This window comes from Ranitomeya imitator, chromosome 1 (assembly GCF_032444005.1).
Source record: "Ranitomeya imitator isolate aRanImi1 chromosome 1, aRanImi1.pri, whole genome shotgun sequence".
In the NCBI taxonomy this organism is placed as follows: Eukaryota; Metazoa; Chordata; class Amphibia; order Anura; family Dendrobatidae; genus Ranitomeya; species Ranitomeya imitator.
Genome location: NC_091282.1, coordinates 696,421,329 through 696,437,716, shown reverse-complemented (window position 1 = coordinate 696,437,716; position 16,388 = coordinate 696,421,329). Strand labels below are relative to the sequence as shown.

Here is a 16,388-nt window from a genome sequence, read left to right as displayed (position 1 = left end):
CATGGCGGTCAGCGCGGTTTACAGGAGACACGTGCGCCGGAAGAGAGCACGTACCAGAACTGATCCCAGCGCACATCAGAAGTGGAATGCGTGCACCAGAAGTAACCCAGCGCGCACCGGAAGTAGATATGGATGCGCGCGGGGGAGCATGTAGCATAGAAGAACCAGCCCCAGAAAGAACTGGATACGGGGGTTGTGCACACATGCGCATACCCCTAGACAATGAGCAGCAATATTGGGGGAAAAAAAACCAGATGGTGTAATCAGCAGCATCGGGAGAAAACACACTGGGAATAATGAGGCAGGTGTGTACAAGGAAGAGGTGGCACCCTTCTCAAATTAATGAGGCCCAAGATAAATACCTAACGTGCAGCAGGCTTACAGGTGGTGGCAACCATAGAAGCCTTTTCGTCTGAGCACTTGCAGCCTCATCAGCAGCAGGAACCAGAGAGGCATCGGTCACGCTCACAGGAGAAAAGCAACCACGCCGTAGCAGCAGTGGGGGCCACTCGGGCAGTACACGGACCGATTTTCGTGGCTCTAGAAAGGAGAGGCCAATAGTCTCTGGAGGAGACATTGACAACACCATACAACCTCCAGATCTGGTACCGATTTGAAGCATCCGAGTGGTCAGTGATCTCCGAGAAAGTACAGTACACTAAATGTTTGTTTTCTTTCTCTCTCTCCTGTCTCCTACCCTCTCCCTGTTTTTTTTATACATTGGTGGGGTGGAGTGTAGGGGGTCCCTAGGAAAAGCAAGGCCAAGCTTAAGAATAAGGAGTGTACCCTATGCAGAAGCCAATTAGGGACTTCATGGAGTAAAAGGTTATGTCAGGACTGTATTGACGACCATTGCGGAAGAAATTCCCGCGTTTTCAGACAATTTAAGAACCCTGATACAGTCGGAGGTCCATAGATCAGTTAGTGCGTTGCAGGCCACAACGGACACTGACAGTAAAGGGAGAGATAGATCCAGTCCCTCTTTTGTATCGCAAGAAGACTCCACATGTTCTGAGCCAGAGGACTCAGATCAATTACAGTTCTCTGAGAGTTCAGAGAAAGATGTTAGCTTCCAAGTGGAAGCCACAGACAATCTAATAAAAGCAGTCTGGTCCACTATGGGATTGGTAGATGTGAAAGCCATAAGATCTGCCCAGGAACTCATGTTCTGTGGCTTACAAAGAAAAAAACGTAGAACCTTCCCCATTAATGAGCAGTTACAAAGTCTCATTAAAAAAAGAGTGGGAGAAAACCGGAAAGAAAGACACAACCAGTTGGTGCATTAAAGAAAAATGATCCATTTGATGAAGAGGCGTCTTCATCCTGGGATAAGCACCAAGACTGGATGTGGCAATCTCAAAGATCTCTAGGAAGTCTTCCCTCCTATTTGAGGACCTGGGGTCCCTGAGGGAACCATTGGATAGGAATATGGACAGTTTTCTTAAAACAGCTTGGAAGTCCTCGGCTGGGGCATTATGGCAAGCCATTTCAGCGTCTCGTGTGGCTAGATGTTTGAAGGTTTAGATAGACAACCTAGAAGACCAGCTGGAACAGCAAGTCTCCAGAGAGACCATCTTAGAGGCACTTCCTACCATCAAAGCAGCAGTAGTGTTTTTGGCGGATGCCTCGGCAGACTCGGCAAGGCTGGCAGCCAAGTCACCAGTGCTAGCCAACGCAGGACATCGCACGGTGTGGCTTAAATGCTGGCCGGAACCCATACAAGCAAAAGTAAAGCTCTGCTCCCTGCCTTGTGAAGGTAAGTTCTTATTCAGGCCAGCGCTAAATGAAGTACTAGAGAAGGCAGGAGACAAGAAAAAAGGTTTTCCGAAACAGCCATTTCCATCTTTTCGGTGCTCCTTTCGGAAGGGTCGCAGATCCAAGGGCCAGCCATCCACAGACCGAGATAGAGCTAACAAGCGGTCCAGAGGAGGGAGAAGCTTTTATTTTGGCAAACCCTCCAGGGACACCAAGAAGCCATCTCAGGTAGGAGGGAGGCTCTCTCACTTCCTCCCCGCATGGGAAGAAATTTCATCGAGCACCTGGATTCGGCAAATTTTGAGGTTCGGCCTAAAATTGAATTTTCACAGTCTGCCACCTCATAGATACGTGCAAACTCTGGTTCAGTCCTCTCAAGAGAAACAGCGAAACCTGGAAGACTAAGTAATATCACTGTTAGAAAAACACGTGCTGGAGGAGGTTCCTGTGGAGAAGAGAAAGAGGGGTTTTTATTCCCCCTATTTTTAATTTAGAAAAAACAGACGGCCCCTGGAGAACCATTATAAACCTAAAAGGTGTCTACAGCTATCTGATAATTTCTTCATTCAAGATGGAGACAGTAAGATCGGCGGTAAAACTTCTCTTCCCACAGTGTTACATGGCGGTCCTAGACCTCAAGGATGCGTACTACCACGTCCCTATATGCAAGCAGGATCGCAAATTCCTCAGAGTAGCGGTACAAATAAAATCTCAGCCCATTTTCAGTTCAGAACCCTACGCTTCGGGTTAGCAATAGTCCCTCGGGTTTTCACCAAGCTGATTTCAGAGGTCACAGCTAATCTCAGAGAAAAGGACATTCTAATATTACCGTATCTGGACGACTTCCTGATTGTAGGGAGAAGTTTTCTTCACTGTTAAGAGCAAGTCAGGATAGTCATGGAGACCTTACAGACTCTCGGATGGCAGCTAAATCTAAAAAAGTCCAGACTGGGACCAGCAACAGTACAGATTTTCTTTGGGCTAGTAACAGACTCGGTGGCACAAGCATGCCAGCTCCCAGAGGAAAAGATCAGACAATTAGTCCTGGCATCAATAAAGAAGCCAAAGATGACACTCAGGAAAGCGATGGCACTGTTGGGGTCTCTAACCCGCCTGTATACCGGCAGTAAAATGGGCTCAGTTCTATACAAGAGATCTGCAGTGGTGTGTACTGCAGAACGATCTACTACTACAGGGTCACTTAGAAGGAAAGCTTACCCTCCCAGAAACGGTAATTCAGTCACTCATTTGGTGGCTACAGGTCTGGTCAGCTCTAAGAGGGGTTCCCTGGGTATACAGGGCATCCAGAATAGTCACATCGGATGCCAGTCCCTAGGGGTGGGGAGCCCACTTAGACACCCTGTGGCTCCCGAATCCATGGTCCCAAGAGGAAAGGGGCTTATTATCAAATGAATGGGAGCTTCTGGCAATCGAAAGAGCATTGAAGGGGCTACTACCGCAGCTTCAAAAGCAGCATGTGAGAGTCCTGTCGGTCAATCAGACAGCAGTAGCCTACATAAATCATCAGGGAGGCACTCGGTCTCGACCATTGATGGAAATAACAGAAAGGATCTTAAGTCTGGTGAAACATCACTTCCTCTCATTATCGGCCCTGCATTTCCGAGAATTAGACAACTTGAAGGCGAATTTCCTAAGTCGCAATCGGTTAAGACAAGAAGAATGGTCTCTGAAGAGATCGGTATTCAGTCAGATTGTGGACATGTGGGGTCAGCCCACAATAGATCTTTTTGCTGAACAGAGAGTTCAGAGATTTTGTTCTTTAAGCCCAGCAGACAATCCGTATGCGGTGGACGCCTTCAGGATAGAGTGGACATAAGGCCTTCTATATGCTTTCCCTCCAATATGCTTAATACCGGCTGTCTTGAGAAAGTCAGAGAAGACAGCCAGAATAATTGTAATAGCCCCATTTTGGCCAAAGAGGCAATGGTTCTACTGGCTAAGGACAATGTCGGTGACTGATTAGTGGGTCATCTCAGAGGATCAAGACCTCCTGACACAGGGACCTTTCCTGCATCCTCAAATGTCTGGGTTGCATTTAACAGCCTGGGATTTGAAAGGTTGCTCCTTGAGGGAAAAGTTTTTCGGCAGGGTTAGTTTCTACACTGCTTAGTAGCAGAAAACTGATTACCACTTAGATCTATGGGAGATTTTGCAGGAAATTTTTGTCCTTCTGCGGGCCGGTACAAGAAGGGGGAGGTTCTGGTAGTGGCTATGCTAAAGTTTTTGCAGAAGGGGATAGAACTGGGTTTAGCAGTCAGTACTCACAAGGTGCAGGTTTCAGTTCTGGCTGCCTTATACAACTGTGACCTGGCTAATAATAGATGGGTGGCCAGGTTCATCAGAGCCTTTAGTCGAGCAAACTCTGTCCCGTCTCCTGTACCTGCTCCTTGGGATCTAAATCTGGTTTTGTCAGCCTTAGCTGAGAATCCCTTTGAGCCCTTACACTCTATTTCGGAGAAGGTAATTTCGTTAAAAACAGTCTTACTAGTGGCACACACTTCAGCCCCTAGGATAGGGGACTTGCAAGCTTTATCGGCAGACCCTCCCTACACTCAGATCATGGACGATAGAGTAGTGTTGAGGTTGGACCCAGCTTACCTCCCCAAAGTGGTATCAAAATTCCATAGAGCTCTGGAAATAATACTGCCATCTTTCTGTCTTAACCCGAGGCTTCATTGCCTGGATGGTAGGAGATGACTTCTACGCTACTTGGAGGTAACAGAGCCCTGGAGAAAGCAAAGGGCTCTGTTTCTCTTTTCAGGGGTCGAGGAAGGGCCTTAGGGTGTCCAAACAGACTATAGCTAGATGGGTGAGAGAGTCCATTAAACTAGCTTATGTCAATGCAGGCAGGGCTATTTCCGAAGGTCTGAAGGTCCATTCCACAAGAGCCATGGCGACATCATGGGCGGAGAGAGCAGATGCTTCCATCGACCAAATTTGTAATCCGGATACTTGGTCCTCTTTTTCTTTCTTCAGACACTATAGGTTGGATTTGTCTGCTTCCTCTGACCTCACATTCAGGAGAAGGGTGTTACAAGCCATGATCCCTCCCTAAGTAACTACAAGTCTCTGTAATTCTCTCGTGGTGCCGTCATGGGTGATGAGAAAACACGTTTATTACTTACCTGGTAATGTTTTTTTTCATGACCCATGACGGCACCCTTATATTCATTCCCTATTGATCACGTTTTTGTTTCGGTGCATCATTATATTTAGACACATCCTTGGGTGTTTGTAGAAATGTAAAGTATAAATGGTGGTATGATTTGAATGTACACCAATCAGCGGAGTTCCTCTCATGCGCTAGAAAACAACTGATGCGAAGAGAGGAGCCGCCCTTTTTATCTTGAAGTTTCCCTGTCCTTGAAGGGCAGATCCCCTCTCTCCTGTTGCCATCATGGGTCATGAAAAAACACATTACTAGGTAAGTAATACCCGTGTTTCTCCTTGAAGAGAATGACATGTTAAGCATGCCGAGATGAGACATAAAGCCACAATGCTCCTCTGGGAAATATGCAAATTGTCTCTTCAGAGAGAAAAAGAACTAGAACTCTAGTGCCACCGATTGGAAGTAGCAATCCTAAAAGTCAATGATGACCCATTAACGAGCCTTGTCACATGACTAAGGATAAAAGACAAAGCAGAATCTCAATTTGCAGACACTGTGTTTCGGGGTACTGCCCCTTGTCAGTGCAAAGTGTGAGATCTGGTTTGGCTGTATGAGAGGCATCTGACCGGAATCCAAGAAGTATCATTTCTCCTTGCAGAGAGTACAGCCAAACCAGATCTCACACTTTGCACTGATGAGGGGCAGTACCCCAAAACACAGTGTTTGCAAATTGAGATTCTGGTTTGGCTTTTATCCTAAGTCATGTGACAAGGCTCGTTAAAGGGTCGACATTTACTTTTAGGATTGCTACTTCCAATAGGTGGTACTAGAGTTCTAGTTCTCTTCCTCTCTGAAGAGACAATTTGTGTAAAAATGAGAAATGACACTGAGAAAAATTATTGATCACATGAAGCAAGAGAGGTGCAAAAAAATGAAATCTATCAGTAATTAGAAAGTAATCCTGCAACACAAGAAACAATCTTGTGATGGGTAAAACAAGTGAGCTGTCTCAATGCCTTTGCAACCTTATTGTTACAAACCATACTGATGGCATTGTTTACAGAAGAATTTCTAAACTACTGAAGGCTCAAGTGAGCAGTGTTCGCACCAGTATCCAGAAGTGGAAAGAACATAATTTCACCATAAACCATCCACGACCAGGTGCTCCCCGCAACAGTTCAGTAAAAGGAGTGAAAAGAATTATTAGAAGAGTTATCCGAGAGCCAAGGGCCACCTGTGGAGAGCTACAGCTAAACCTGGAATCAGCAGGTACTATTGTTTAAAAACAAAACAAAAAAACAAACAAAACATAAGTAATGCACTCAACCGCCATGGCCTGTATGGATGCTTACCATGCAAAACTCCATTGCTGAGCAAAAAACATGTTCAAGCGTGTTTACAGTTTGCTCAACGACATTTAGACAAGCCTGGGAAATAATGGGAGAATAGTCTGGTTAGATGAGACCAAAATTGAACTCTTTGGATGCCATGATACACACAATGTTTGGAGACCAAAAGGCACTGCATATCACCCCAAAACACCTTACCAACAGTGAAGTTTGGAGGTGGGAACATCATGGTGTTGGGCTGTTTTTCAGTATATGGTAGTGGTAAACTTCATGTATTTGAAGGAAAGATGAATGGACAAATGTACAGAGACATTCTTGATAAAAATTGGCTGCCATCTACAAGGATGATGAAGATGAAATGATGGTGGACATTTCAGCAAGACAATAATCCCAAACACACAGCCAAGGAAACTCTCAGTTGGTTTCAGAGAGAGAAAATAAAGCAGCTAGAATAGCCCTGCCAATCACCGGACCTGAATCCAACAGAAAATGTATGGAAGGAACTAAAGCTCAGAGTTCATAGGAAGAGCCCACAGAAGCTTCAGGATGTGAAGAGTGTTTGTGCGGAAGAATGGGCCAAAATCATACCCGAGCAATGTCTGCTACTAGTTTCTCCATATAGGAGGCGTACTGAAGCCGTCATCACCAACAAAGGATTTTGCACGAAGTATTAAATTTCAGTAAGCGTGTTCAATACTTTCTCCCTTTTCTATTTGGAGTGCTCCCCATCCATGTAACAGGTCAAATATTTTTATTTTGTCTATCCCTTTATTTTAAATGACTGTACAGCACTCATAGGAACTTGGAGGTGCTAGGATAGGATCCTAATACGTTAAAGTCAAGTAATAAAGAGGATCCAGCAATCAAAAGTAGGTAAGGCCAAGAAATTGATTTTAGTTCACTGCAGCGCTCTTCTGACAAGCGACGGTGGTCCCATTCCTCCCAGGGCAGCCCCTCATTGTATCTACAAGCCCTGTTGTTATCCACTATTGGTGTTGGTTTGATAAAGGTCTATAATGACCAAAACGTTACCTATTGTATATACACCATTAGTGGACCACTGAATTAAAACCAATTTCTTCATCTTACCTACTTTTGAGTGCTGGATTCTCTTTATTACTTGCATATACAGTATTGTCTTGTACCTTTGGAGCATCTCTTGTCTATTTTTATAACCACTGCCTAATCATTTGATTAAGTATATAAAATTGAATAGCTTTATTCCTCTTGGTATTTAAACTGCATTCCTGAAGCATCATGAGACTCTGCGTTACCATTATCAGTCTTCAAATCAGCCTGTGTATTTATACATTTTTTCATGTCACAGCCACAAACTTAAATGTATTTTATTGGGATTTTATGTGATATGTATCACGGGTTACCACAATAGGAATCAGGAGACCGCAGCGTCTGATTTATCCTACTCCTGCATTGATTAGAAGCATTTCACCTTCATATTAAACAGTATAAATTTATTTTATCAGTTCAGGGGTTAATCTGCTCAAATGCGACCTCCTGTAAGCTTCCTGCATTAAGGCTCTCAGCTGTGCACTGTTAGCCACTCCCATCTCCTATATAATCTGGTCAGTGGCTAGCACTCATTGTCAGACCTAGCTTTTGCTGCATGGCTGGAGGTTGTTGTTGTGTTATTAGAGAAGGCGTTTGGTGGATTTATCTGTGACTGTTGCTAGGTTTTGAGTGTGTGATAATTCCTTTTCTCCCACTTTTGGTTTAACCCCATCCCCCACTCCCCAGTGTTTACCTCTGCTGTTTGTGTAAGTATATTTGTATTATTGGTATTTTCCATTATCCCTGTTTGTATTACCTTGTTAGTCTGGTTGGTGTATTACGGTTCACTACTACTCCCCTCTTCCCTGGGTGGGGGAAGGTTACAGACTGAGGGTGGATTGAGGAGCTAAGGCAAGGTACGTGGCATTGGCATCTTCACCATTAGAAGTAATCCGGGAAACAGGGCAATGTAGGGCACCCCTAGCGATAGAGACATGGAAGGAGCCCCTGGTCCTGGGACACCCGATAACAGAGTTGTGACAATATACCAACACAAAATAGCAAGTATTTTTGATATGTAAAGGAAATGATACATGGTTTTCTAAATACTTTAAAAGTGTAAATCTGAAAATTGTGATGAGCATTTATATATTTGTATTCAGCCCCCCGCTCAGAGTAAAAAAAATTGTAGGACAACCTTTCACTGCATTTACTGCTGCACATCTTTTTGGATCTGTCATTACCAGGTTTGCACATTTAGAAGCTGAAAATTTTGCCTGTTCACACTCAGTGAGATTGGATGGAGGTATCTGTGAACAGCAATTTTCACATCTTGCCAGTCTCTCAAAGGGATTTAGGTCTGGACTGTGACGGAGCCATTCACACACACATCAATATGTTTAGATCTAAACCATCCAATGTAGCTCTGGCAGTATGATTAGGGTTGTTGTCCTGCTGAAAGGTGAACCTACACCCCAGTCTCAAATCTTTTGCGGACTACAGCAGGTATTCCTTTAGGATTCCCCTGTATTTAGCTTCATCCATTTTCCTATCAACTCTGCCCAGCTTCCCTATCCCTGCTGAAGAAAAGTCTCTCCACAGCATGGTGCTGTCACCACGTTTGACAGTGGTGATGGTGTTTTCATGGTGATGTGCAGTGTTAGCTTTACGATACACACAGCATTTTTCATTCAGCCCCAAAAGTTCTTGGTTGGTCTTATGATCCTTCTTCCACATGCTAGCAGTCTCCCCTACATGGTAGGTCGGTGTGAGATTGCACCATTCATCTCTGTTTTGGCCAAAGTGGTCTTCAAGAAAGACAATCAAGGAGGAAACCAGTTTTAAAAGCAAATCATATGAAAATGAGACTGAACTTTGCCAAAATGCATGACAAGCCACATATGAAGAGATTAAAGACTGAGCTATTTGGCACATCACATCAGCTGTTTTCACAGACATAATAGTGAAGCAAAGAAAAGAACATTGTACATACTGTGAGACATAGAGGAGGCTCGGTTATGTTTTGGAGCTGGTTTGCAGCATCTGTCAAAAGGGGTCTTGATGCTGTGCAGGGTACAATGACATTTCATGACTATCAAGGCTTTCTGGAGTGAAATGTGCTGCCCATGTCAGAAAGCTTGGCCTGAATCACAGGTCATGGGTTCTCCAACAGGATTACCCAAAACACAAAGCTAAAAAGTGTATCCAGCTGTATGATGTATATCAAACAACTTTTTTTTTTCAGGTAATGACTGCTTGTTCCTACAATATAAAGAAGTTATATAATCGCCAAGCAGCAGCTGGATGGATGTAAGCAAGCTTCAATATTAAAACATATATTTTTTGCCACTGTAACAAATGATACACATGTAGATGATGATACATACTTTTATTTATCCTCCTCCTGTTAAAGTAAATTGTCATAGCTTTGTTTACATTCCAGATACCAGAGCACAGAGAGAGATGTATTGGTGTATTATAAAGCTTTCTCATCGGCCACAAAGCATGGGTTTATTGGGGCTGGAGTCATTAGAAGGCCAATTCATGATGTCTGGTGCATGGTGAAAGACATTAGCACAAGGCGTTTGTATGACCAATCCATCCTTACAGCCTGTGTACATGAGAGAGTGAGCAGCAATATTCAGTTGGGTAAGTGCTAACTATTCCCATCTCAACTAGTCCTTAGTAAATTCCTCCAGCTTTGGGGTTTCCAGTGGGATTTCCACTGCAAATGTGCAGCACTTTACAGTACAATACAAATGCATCACATTCTGCCTCCGACTAGAGGAGGGAAATCTGATAAGTTTCTGTTCCCCTTTTGACATGAAGCTAACGTTTTTCCAACCTCTCCCCCTTCCCTTCCCAAGTGTTCAAGTCCAAGCTGGTGCATATGCCCATGGTTTTCCCATGTTCTCTAATGAAAAACAAATTTGAAAAAATTGGAATAACATCTGTATTCTAACTCGTTACTCACGACCAGATACAATGCTGTAAAACATACTTTCCACTTTAACCCCTTCATGACCTTGGCATTTTTTCGTTTTTCCGTGTTCGTTTTTCACTCCCCTCCTTCCCAGAGCCATAACTTTTATTTTTCCGTCAATTTGGCCATGTTGGACTTATTTTTTGTGGGACGAGTTGTACTTTTGAACGACATCATTGGTTTTAGCATGTCGTGTACTAGAAAGCGGGAAAAAAATTCCAAGTGCGGTGAAATTGCAAAAAAAGTGCAGTCCCACACTTGTTTTTTGTTTGGCTTTTTTGCTAGGTTCACTAAATGCTAAAACTGACCTGCCATTATGATTCTCCAGGTCATTATGAGTAGTTCATAGACACCTAACATGTCTAGGTTATTTTTTAGCTAAGTAGTGAAAAAATTTTTTCCAAACTTTGCTAAAAAAAATAAAAAAAAAAAAATATTGCGCCATTTTCCGATGCCCTTAGCATCTCCATTTCTCGCGTGAGGGCTTATTTTTTGCGTGCCGAGCTGGCGTCTTTAATAATACCATTTTGGTGCAGATATGTTCAATGTCGCGGTGACCAAATACCCGTAATTCTGGCATTTCAAATTTTTTTCTCGCTACGCCGTTTAGCGATCAGGTTATTTTTTTTTTTTGATAGATGGGTTGATTCTGAGCACAGCGATACCAAACATGTGTAGGTTTGATTTTTTTATTGTTTTATTTTGAATGGGGCAAAAGGGGGTGATTTAAACTTTTATATATTTTTTTCATATTTTTAAAAACTTTTTTTTTTTTTTTACTTTTGCCATGCTTCAATACCTCCATGGGAGGCTAGAAGCTGGCACAACTTGATCGGCTCTGCTACATAGGAGTGATGCTCAGATTGCTCCTATGTAGTAGAATTACAGACTTGCCGACCACAGGGTGGCGCTCATAACAATCCGGCATAAACAACCATAGAGGTCTCAAGGAGACATCTGGTTGTTATGCCGACGCATCGCTGATCAGTGGCATTTAACTAGATAATAGCGGCGAGTGAATCGCGATTCCACCCACCGCTATTGCGGGCACATGTCAGCTGTGAAAATACCCCGGGTCATGAAGGGGTTAATATATATGCAGCAATAGGATTACTCTGTCCTAGGTGCATTACGCTACATTTATCTACATTAAACCTATTTTGCCAAGTGTTTGCCCATTCAGATTGGTTTGCAATATTGTAAAGTCAAGGTCAGATTTTAGTATCCTACATAGTTTGGTGTGATCAGCAAACAATGACACTTTATTAATGACTGCGTGTATGGGATTGAGAGTAAAGAGGTAAAAAAAATCGGTCCCAGCACAGATCCCTGCAGTCCCCACTGCTGACTATATCCCATTTAGAAAATGTATCATTTACAAGGATAAAAACTTTGATCGGACTACTTCTTTAATTCATTCGGATTTCTAGTAATATTTTTATTTTTTGGTAGTTCCGGCTTATTGTAGATATTTCTTTTCTTTCCTAGTGCATGTGATGACTGACACGTCACTTTGCTATCTAAAACAACCCAGGGACTTCTGTTGTATGGCTGTAGAATATAAACAAGTAAGATATTTACTCATGCTTGATGTTTGTTGTAATACATTATCATGATGCAGATTTAGATGACAAAATGGTATTTGTTGTCACATTCCAATCTTGTAAAATAAAAACTCTCTAATCACAACTTGGATTTGATTTAAGAAACACTTACTTTATTCTGCTACTTTTGTTAGTCAAGGCCTTTCTATCAGCAACCAAAAATCCTGTGCAGTTTGGCCCAACCCCCGCCATTGCTGATCAACATCTCCCCAATAATCAGTTGTTCTGAGTCCCCATACACATTACCAAATCCAATGATATTGGCAGGTCCAGCTTACAGAAGTCTGGAAAGGTGGTGGTTAAATCCCCACAAACTGTTGTATGGATAGTACTACCAATGCTTACTACGTACAGCAGCATCCATCACTATAATCATTCTTAGATACTTCTCAAAAAATAAAGGGAACAATAAAATCCCACATCCTAGATATCACTGAATGAAATATTCCAGTTCTAAATCTTTATTCATTACGTAGTGGAATGTGTTGAGAACAATAAAACCTAAAAATGATCAACGTAAATCACAACTAATATCTCACGGAGGTCTGGAGTTGGAATGATGCTCAAAATCAAAGTGGAAAATGAAGTTACAGGCTGATCCTACTTCAGTGGAAATGCCTCAAGACAAGGAAATGATGCCCAGTAGTGTGTGTGGCCTCCACGTGCCTGTATGACCTCTCTACAATGCCTAGGCATGCTCATGATGAGGCGGTGGATGGTCTCCTGAGGGATCTCCTCCCAGACCTGGACTAAAACATCCGCCAACTCCCGGACAGTCTGTGGTGCAACGTCACGTTGGTGGATGGTGCGAGACATGATGTCCCAGATGTGTTCAATCGGATTCAGGTCTGGGGAATGGGCGGGCCACTCCATAGCTTCAATGCCTTCATCTTGCAGGAACTGCTGACACACTCCAGCCACATGAGGTTTGGCATTGTCCTGCATTAGGTGGAGCCCAGGGCCAACCGCAGGAGCATATGTTCTCACAAGGGGTCTGAGGATCTCATCTCGGTACCTAGTGGCAGTCAGGCTACCTCTGGCGGGCATATGGAGGGCTGTGCGGCCCTCCAAAGAAATGCCACCCCACACCATTACTGACCCACTTCCAAACTGGTCATGCTGAAGGATGTTGCAGGCAGCAGATCGCTCTCCACGGCATCTGCAGACTGTCACATGTGCTCAGGGTGAACCTTTCATCTGTGAAGAGCACAGGATGCCAGTGGCAAATTTGCCAATCCTGATGTTCTGTTGCAAATACCAAGCGTCCTGCACGGTGTTGGGCTGTGAGCACAACCCCCATCTGTGGACGTCAGGCACTCAGACCATCCTCATGGAGTCTGTTACTAACCGTTTCTGCAGACACATGCACATTTGTGGCCTGCTGGAGGTCCTTGTGCAGGGCTCTTGCAGTGCTCCTCCTGTTCCTCCTTGCACAAAGGCTGAGGTAGCAGTCCTGCTGCTGGGATGTTGCCCTCCTACGGCCCCCTCCATGTCTCCTGGTAGCGCTTCTGGACACTACGCTGACAGACACAGCAAACCACCTTGCCACATCTCGCATTGATGTGCCATCCTGGATGAGCTGCACTACCTGAGCCACTTGTGTGGGTTGTAGAGTCCGTCTCATGCTACCACGAGTGTGAAAGCACAGCCAACATTCAAAAGTGACCAAAACATCAGCCAAAAATCATTGGTACTGAGATGTGGTCTGTGGTCCCAACCAGCAGAACCACTCCTTTATTGTGTGTCTTGATAATTGCCAATAATTTCCATCTGTTGTTTATTCCATTTGCACAAGAGCATGTGAAATTGATTGTCAAACAGTGTTGCTTTCTAAGTGGACAGTTTGATTTCACAGAAGTTTGATTTACTTGGAGTTATATTCTGTTGTTTGTGTTCCCTTTATTTTTTTTGAGCAGTGTATATAAAATGTATATGTCTAACATATTGCAGGCAATGGCCTATAATTATTAAAGGTAACCATACATATATTTTTTTTTTACAATGCATTTTAAAGGTGCCGACTGAAGCATCAATTTTCTATGTCCACGAATAGATGTTAATCACTAATAAGTGATATGTACATGACCTAAGGCCTCATTCAGATGTTCATTTTCACTTGCGTGTTGCAGCTGAGTCTTTGAAGGATAGAAGAACTATTATAGTTTACAGACCTGTTCTTGTCCTATTTATTTTGCTTGTCCTATTTATTTTGCACACTGCAGGTTGATGAAAAATGGCCTTTTTTTTCTTTTTTGGCAAAGTCACCAATGCAATAGGTCCATGAAGATCAGTAATGAAATCTGTTTGCTGTCGGTTTTTACCATCAGTATTTCCATATCACATGTGGGAAAATAAATGCAAACCTTCTTCTATACATTATAATGTAAAAAAACAAAGACACTAAAATGAGACACCAATCCTGATGAAAATCGGACCATTTTTGTGTACGAGAATAAGGACTGATGTCTGAATATGGCCTTAGGTGGGTGTTGTCAGTAATAATAATAATCTTATATAGCGCCAACATATTCCGCAGCGCTTTACAGTTTGCACACATCATTGCTGTCCACGATGGGGCTCACTATCTAAATTCCCTATCAGTATGTGTTTGGAATGTGGGAGGAAATTTGAGAACCCGGAAGAAACCCACACAGACGCTTGGAGAGCATACAAACTCCTTGCAGATGTTGTCCTTGATCATAGTACATCATATTAATGTTTCCTCCTCACAGGAGAAGTGTTACAGCCTATGCTTCCAATCTGTGTATAATGAGGATATGCCACGTCCTAGTAAAGACACTGTACGAGGAGAGCTCCTGCCTAGCGCATGGATTCTACAGCCCGATAACCTCCATGGAGAAGACATCACAAGAGTCATATACATGATCCAGGTATGAATGAAGAGTAGTGGCATTGGGAAGGGGCAACATCATAAAACTTCAAAGGTGTTCTCTGCTATTACAATGTCTATTTTGGTCACTCATGCACTATTATTCTATTGCATATAACATGTACATTTTGTAGTTTAGCCTCATGTTGCAGATCTGATCCATTAGCGCAGCAGTACCAGATATGGCAGGTAACTGGTAGTGGTTCTGTGCTCAAATTGTGTTGTGGCCCTTTGATTCTCAGGATCACGTTATTCACTGGAAATTATTCTTCAGTTATTCTGATTGCTGATATTAAGTGCATACCCCCTTGCGGAGCTGGTTTTGGGCAAATTGGGGCCCCAAATGCTAACATGTTACACACAGCACGCACATACATCTGTATATTACATAGGGCAGGGGTCCCCAACTCCAGTCCTCAAGGCCCACCAACAGGTCATGTTTTTAGGATTTCCTTTGCATTGCACAGGTGATGCAATTATTACCTGGGCAAGACTAAGGAAATCCTGAAAACATGACATGTTGGTGGGCCTTGAGGACTGGAGTTGGGGACCCCTGACATAGGGCACACACAAATATACACATACGTGTATATAGACACATAGCACTTACATATGCGTATAGGTAAAGAACTGACCATGTGATTCTGACTCTCTCAGATACACAAGCTCTGTTCGTTTTAAATAAAAACTTTTGGTAATTTTTGTTTCCCCCCTTTTTTTTTTCAGGTTGACCTTGGGGCACCAGCAATCCCTTCCAGGTTACTCAGTGTGGTTAGCAAACGCCAGCCTCTGGTGATTGCAAATCTGGCCACCTTTCTCTCTAGGTAATCTGAAAGAAAGTCACTTGAGATACCAAGATTGTAATTTAATCACTGGGTTGCAATGAATTATGTAGCATCAGGCAGCTGTGAATCAAGCATACAATGCATGGACCCAGTTCTCCCACACTTTCTGAATGATGTGTTTTAATAACTTGTTTTTAAGTAGAAAATGCAGAATTGTAAAATATTTAATGATCCACTCTTCAGATCACTCCCACTTTTTTCCTTTTCTAACAGTATTAGGCATATAAAATTAAACTTGAAGTTAAGGCAGGGATGACAAAAAATATATATATAAAACAATGCAGCTTTCCTGCAGCATGGCTTACATTGCATTTGCAGATGTTGGTCTGCACTTAGAGGGGTATTACAGTGTCATGAAAAGTTATCTAATTTTCCAATATAGTCTTCTATCCATTTCTTCTAAATCTGTGTCTCCAAAACATGGAAGTGACCAATGTTTTTCATCCTTTGGAAGTAAATAATGAAGGCTCCAAGTAAATAACTGCAGAAAGAAGTCTTGGTGCAGAAAATAATTGAAAAATTGTATAACAAAGTTAGGGAAAGAATCTGAATTAGCCTTCACTAGATTTATGTCTTCAAGGATATAGGAAACTGTCCAAGAGCAGCGTTGCTATTCCAGAATTGCCTGCGGAGGGTAGACAGCGCAGAGAGGATAGCAGACTGTGCTAGGTGAATTACAGACAGGGAGCCCCCTAGCACTGAGCAGCTCAGACCTGTAATATAAGCTTTAATCACTGTGAACAAATGTACAGTTTTACAATAAGACAACCTACTGTATAGTTGTGTGCAGAGTATATGTGATGAACATTAGCATATACCCAACT

The 16,388-nt window shown here is 42.9% G+C and overlaps 1 protein-coding gene across 1 annotated transcript in view; it reads left to right on the top strand.

Annotated features, from left to right (window-relative positions):
- Window positions 1-15,687, top strand: part of STARD9 (StAR related lipid transfer domain containing 9) — a 313,170-nt gene extending 297,483 nt beyond the window's left edge. Inside the window, exons 29-33 of the mRNA XM_069730886.1 lie at window positions 9,488-9,552; window positions 9,686-9,891; window positions 11,714-11,793; window positions 14,562-14,720; window positions 15,446-15,687. Coding sequence (XP_069586987.1) covers window positions 9,488-9,552; window positions 9,686-9,891; window positions 11,714-11,793; window positions 14,562-14,720; window positions 15,446-15,547 — 612 coding nt within the window. The 3' untranslated portion in view covers window positions 15,548-15,687. The remainder of the gene's footprint in view (window positions 1-9,487; window positions 9,553-9,685; window positions 9,892-11,713; window positions 11,794-14,561; window positions 14,721-15,445) is intronic.
- Window positions 15,688-16,388: the final 701 nt, after the last annotated feature.